General features: G+C 48.9%; 1 protein-coding gene across 1 annotated transcript; it reads right to left on the minus strand.

Annotated features, from left to right (window-relative positions):
* Positions 1-536: 536 nt before the first annotated feature.
* Positions 537-4,532, minus strand: LOC100442629 (cystatin-9-like). Its single transcript, XM_002830025.3, has 3 exons — positions 4,051-4,532; positions 1,779-1,892; positions 537-842 (listed from the first exon to the last, which is right to left on the minus strand). The coding sequence occupies exons 1-3, from the start codon at positions 4,288-4,290 to the stop codon at positions 753-755; spliced, it is 444 nt and encodes a 147-aa protein (XP_002830071.1). The 5' UTR covers positions 4,291-4,532; the 3' UTR covers positions 537-752.
* Positions 4,533-5,861: the final 1,329 nt, after the last annotated feature.

The raw sequence follows: 5,861 nt of genomic DNA on the forward strand, positions 1-5,861 counted from the left end.
TTCATATCTTATATAACTTCCATCCTACTTGATGCTGCTCTTTCATGTTTCTTATGCTGTTATCCAGGTTCATGAACCCCTAGGGATTTGCAAGAATGCAGACCTATTTTCCAAAGGTGGGGAGGCCCTGAGGTTCAACATTTCTAAGAGATTTTCCAAAGATGCTGCTGCTGCCTCACATGTCAGGACCATTTTACGAGGGTGAGCCTAGAAGTCTTTCTTCCACCCACCAACCTGCTAAGGATCAGGAAAGGCATGTGAGCCACCCTTCAAGAGCAGAGGCCACAAGACCAGGGGAACCCAAGGCCGTGTCTGAGCTCATCCATGTACATGAGGTGCCTGAGAGGAGATAGTCATTGCACCTCTGGCCACATGGGTTATTGGCTGTGATCCCTGAGACAGCAGCTCAGATGAACCACTTGCACCACATGGAGCTGGCTCAGGAGTCCATCTACCCAGATCCTACTTGTCTGCCCTGCTGAGAATAACTCCATCAAACACCCACCCCCTTTTATTGAGAACTACAGCACATGAACTTTCTTAAAATGCTGATGTTTAATGATCTATACTACATGATTAGGCTCAAGATGTGTGGATTTTCTAAAACACTGGTCTGAGATCTCAAACACATGCAAAATAGGATAACAAACAAGTACAAAGCTGCTCAGCCACTGAAGAGTCATCAGGAGAGAAGTGCTGATGTCCACAGAATGTGGGAGCAGCACATGGCCAGGCCTGTGAATGGGTTTCACTCAGTGGAATCCCTCCAAGCAGGTCTTGTTCAGGAGGCTGAACTGAGTCCTCCAGGGCCTGGTGCTGATGGTGAAGAAGCAGGTGAAAGTCTGAGAGAACAAGCACAGGAAGGGACAGTGGGTAAGGGAGGCTCAGGAAGCTCATGGCTCAAGCTCTGAACAATGGCTTCCTCTCCACATTGCCCTTTCCCAGGTCAAGCAGTGGGAAGATGGGGCCTCTGGCTATCATGTGCTGCCCCCAAGCCTGAGTCCTGGGCTGTTCTGGAGATTTGAGCTGAGCTGCAACTCTTTTCTGACCCAGGGGCTCCCATGCCATGTTCCCCACTCCCCAGCAGTGGCCCTCAGGGGAACCCTGGGCTGTCCTGGTGTGATCCCTGCACCTAAGTGCAGCAGGAGAATGCGTTGTCCCAGTGGAAGCAGTTCCCAGATTTAAGCAATCAGCTACCTATTTTTTAATATTATAATAAGGGGGTTGATTAAGCATAGGAAGAGTTTTCCCAGAGCCAGGCTTTACTTGGAGCTTGTCCCCCAGAGCAGGTGCTGCAGCTCAGCTCAGGGACTGGAAGGGAGGGTAATGGGGCTCCTTCTCAGCCTCTACCACTTTTGGGTCTAGGGGAGGGTAGGGAAACCCTGAGAACTGCATCCACAGACAGAGGTGATGTCAGATCCCAGGTTCTTCCAGAAGGCAGGGGAGGAAGACCAGAGAGGGGACCGCATCTTACTGGACCCAGGAGACTAGGACCCCAGGGGGAAAGAGCAGTCTGAAGGCCATGTGCCCTGGGTGCAGGCAGCTGCAGTGGCGTGACAGGGCAGGGTTGAGAAACTCAGATTGGCCAGGAGCCTGCAAGTGGACCCCTAGCTGCCTGCCCCTCTGCACTCCCCACTAAGGCACAAGCAGGGTAGCCTGGTAGAGGCTGCTGCAGGCTCACTCCTCTAAGTCTCTTTGTCAGCTGCACCTGTGCCCACACCACACCCCATGTGGCATCCACAGCTGTATCCAGGAGGGAAGCTGGTGTCTTGTCTTACATCGTTCAGCTCTGTGCTTTCTTGGAAAGGGCAGTTGTCAATGTCGTCTTCAAATTTCCCACACCTAGTTCTCCCCAGCAGTAGCTCCATTGAGAATACAGTCTTGGACTCCACCTATTGCACACAGAGAGATTAATGTGAACATGCCCTCCTTGTTGCCCCTAAGTAGCTGCTGGTGAAGATGTAATTTGTGAGGAGAAGTCCCAACATTCTTCTCCATTAGGGAGCTTGCCCATGGGCCTGGCATCAGGAGATCTTCTTTAGATTGGGCAGTTAAAAGCAAAAAGCAGATGGGCATGGTGGCCCCAGGGCAGACACCCATGAATGTATCCCTATTTCCAGATGCACTTCCCACTCTCCCATGGTGATACCCCAGTTTCACTCTCAGTCAGTGTCTGAACCTGCAGCTGCATTTCCAGAGGATGGCACTATGTGCCTGGGGAGGGTTTTGGCTCTCCAAGAGCTTTCAGGGTAACCTCAGCTCTGGGACAGAGAAAGCCTCATCTACTGCATGTTGTCAAACCTTCCATCTGACCTCCAGGAAAAAAAAAAAAGCAAGAATGCCACCTAGCACTCCCACTACACACAGGCATTCATCCTTGGGACAATGGCTTCAAGAAACACCATCTGGGGCCGGGTGTAGTGGCTCACACCTGTAATCCCAGCACTTTTGGAGGCTGGGGCGGGTGGATAACGAGGTCCGGAGTTTGAGACCAGCCTGGCCAACATGGTGAAACCCCGTCTCTACTAAAAATACAAAAGTTAGCTGGGCGTGGTGGCAGATGCTTGTAATCCCAGCTACTCGGGAAGGAGGCTGAGGCAGGAGAATCGTTTGAACCTGGGAGGCAGAGGTTGCAGTGAGCTGAGATTGCGCCATTGCACTCCAGCCTGGTCGACAGGGTGAGACTCCATCTCAAAAAAAAGAAAGAAAGAAAGAAAGAAAGAAAGAAGGAAGGAAGGAAGGAAGGAAGGAAAGAAAGAAAGACCATCTGCCCTATTGCAAATTGCACCTTGCTCTTCTTCTCACTCCATTCAGTTTCACTTCATTCCATCTCCTTTCTCCCTATCCGTCCATTTCCCCAACTCCAAAACTGACTCTGGAATTGTCACATCCAGGAACCCACGTGGCAGGCTCCAGCCCAGAGAGCAGGGGTCAGAGAACGAGCCAGGGCCTTGCACAGGGTCTTTCCAGAGGCATAAGCTCGGTGCAGGGTTGGGGTCCTTTGTCTCTTCTTGCAAGGTTTCAGTAATGAGGTAGGAAAAGCATTTTTGCCTCTCTACCCAACTAGAAGTCCTCTACTTAGCTGGGCGCGGTGGCTCATGTCTGTAATCCCAGCACTTTGGGAGGCCGAGGTGGGTGGGTCATGAAGTCAGGAGTTCAAGACCAGGTGGGCCAACATAGTGAAACCCTGTCTCTACCAAAAATACAAAAAATTAACCAGGCGTCTGGCGAGTGCCTGTAATCCCAGCTATTTGGGAGGCTGAGGCAGGAGAATCACTTGAACCCAGGAGGCAGATCTTGCAGTGAGCGGAGATGACGCACTGCACTCTAGCCTGGGTGACAAAGCGAGACTCCATCTCAAAAAAAAAAGTCCTCTACTTGGTGACTATTTTCATTGTTCATGCCTGCAGCACAGATGAACTGTGCATTCCTGATTGCATTCTGTAGTGACTTCATTAAAAGGAGAACATTTAGGATTAAGACCTGTGGTCTGAGGAAGAGTGTAAAACAGTCTTCAGTTTATTAAGTGCAGACACACCAAGGAGCTCAGAGAAGGTGGAAATCAGCAAAGAGGAACTGACCACCCAGAGGTCTTTTGGGACTAGCGGGGGTTTCTTATTGCTCCTGAACCCTTACTGTTCTCTTTTTTAATTTTCATTTTTTAAATTATCTTTTTTATTACATTTTTTGGAAGTATTTCTCAATTTCTCTCCATTCACATTTTTTGTTCAGCCCTTTTCCTTATTCCATATCTTCATTTTCTTGGTAGTCCTAATTTTGAAGTCATTCTTCAGTTAAATAATGTCATAAAAAGATGGAGATTAAACAATATGTTTTTCACGAGAGTTGATTAGGATCAAATTATTTGAAATTTCTAACTTAGATGTTATCAAAATCAAAAACTAACTAAACTACCTTGTATTTTCTTAAGTATGGACTACAACTGGTGAACAAGACTCTTCAATAAGACCCCCTGCCCCCACCCCACTCCCATTTTTCACTGAGCAGCATATGCCAGATGCCAGGGCAGGAGGGTACGTGGTCACCAACCTGTTCCTTCCAGGAATTCAAGATGTGCATCAGTCTGTAGGCATAGTAGTCCTTGCTCTGTTGGTTGAATGTGTGCACAGCAAACTCCACTGTGGCAGGGAGGTAACGAGCCATGACATCGTGTTCGTCACAGTCCCTTTGCTCGTGGAAATGCCAGGCATGGATCAGTAGGAGCTGGGAGCCTAAGAGAAGCAGCAGCAGCGCCCAGGGCAGACCCCTCTTCCATGGCAGGCCCAGCATGGTGCTGACTGTAGGCACCACTGACTTTGCTCTTCCCAGCCCCTGTGCCCACAGGAGTTAACTGAACACAGACCCAGCCCTTAATCTTATCTGCTCAGACAGCCCTGTGGGACAAACTTGTCTCACCCCACACTGGCGACAGGCCCTCCTACAGGACAGGAAGGACAGGATCCTGGATTAAAGGGAGGCAGCTCTGGATGCGGAGTCACTCATCTGCCATCCTTCTGCCCTATACTTTCTAGGCCAGCGTAAGCCGCAGGCAGGAGAGGAGCTACCCTCTGCCACTAGCTTTGAAGGCTGCTCCTTCAGAACCCACAGGTTCTGGGTGTTCTCAGGTGCCTGGTGTCCTTGGATGATTCTGTGCCTTCACTTCCCACAGCAAACTGAGATAAGACCTGGGGACATCTCGACTCTCACTCTCCCCTCCTTCACCCCGTCGAAGAGAGGACCTCCATTGTTCAGAAAAATAATTAAGATATCAGTTTGTTCTTTTGTTGTATAATACCTCAACAGTTGTACTCTGTGAACCAAGGGAAAAAATGAAAAAAAAAATGGCAATTTTTATCAACCATTTTGACCTGGGATGGACAATGAGTATTGTGAGAAAATGGCAGGAAAGACAGAGACTCAAGTCCTGAGGCCCCAGCCTGGTCATGCCCAGCCCAGCCCTGCTTGCATTTCTAAACCTTGTCAGCTCTGGTTCCAGCTGAGCCAGAGCCAAGGTTTCTACAGGGCCCACCGCCCTACATCTGCAGCCCCACCACACACATTCATGTTTTATCAAACTGGAATACCGTTCTAGACGAAATTTTTAAACACTTCCCTGGGAGATCACATGTTTCTGTCTCAGTGAGATAGAGGTTGGACCATTCTTCTGCCCCTTGATCATTTTTGTCTCCATCTGACCATCCTTCTTGGTGTTATAGACTGAGCTATTTTGCCAGCACTTAGGTGATACTAGGTGGTTACTTTTAAATCAATTTCCTGGTGATAACTAACCTGAAAGAGGAAATAATAATATTTTGTTGCTGTAAGAATGAACATTAAATAGTGCAGGACAGGTGAAGTATGCAAAAGTGAGAACTTTGAGTTTGGCTGAGAAGACCATGGTGCTGCAATATAGGCAAGAACCTAGCATTGTTGCCAGATAACAGAATAGAAAGTTCAGTCCCAAGTCAGGGAGACTGATTCTACAAGAACTGTTCTGACTGTGTCGCATACCGTGTTCCCAGATCACAGCAGGGCCAGGCCCGGGAAGAGCATCACTGCATCTGTCTACACTAGCACAGCACTGGCCAGGTCAAGAAAGCTGCAGGTGAAGAGAGTCATGCTGCCTGACCCAACACTGGGGTGGTCCTGAGTTTCTCCTCACAGGAGACCTCACCCATCACAGACAGAAGAAAATAGCTAGTGTGTGGGGAGCTGCTGCCCAGGAGCCATATGCATCTTGATCCTCTGCCTTGACTCCAGGAAGTGGGTGACACAGAGTAGCTGAAACCTGTGTTCTGATTAGCAATGATCACAGGTGAAATCTGGCCCTATTGCATTATTTCATGTTTTTTTTTTTTTTT

This window comes from Pongo abelii, chromosome 21 (genome assembly GCF_028885655.2).
Source record: "Pongo abelii isolate AG06213 chromosome 21, NHGRI_mPonAbe1-v2.0_pri, whole genome shotgun sequence".
NCBI classification, from domain to species: Eukaryota; Metazoa; Chordata; class Mammalia; order Primates; family Hominidae; genus Pongo; species Pongo abelii.

Excerpts from the sequence above, each read along its gene's own strand:
- LOC100442629 (XM_002830025.3), bottom strand. The coding sequence starts at position 4,290 with ATGCTGGGCCTGCCATGGAAGAGGGGTCTGCCCTGGGCGCTGCTGCTG. Across the intron at positions 1,893-4,050 it reads TGAATTCCTGGAAGGAACAG|GTGGAGTCCAAGACTGTATT; the intron begins GTTGGTGACCAC and ends TGTGTGCAATAG. Across the intron at positions 843-1,778 it reads AAAGCACAGAGCTGAACGAT|ACTTTCACCTGCTTCTTCAC; the intron begins GTAAGACAAGAC and ends TTGTTCTCTCAG.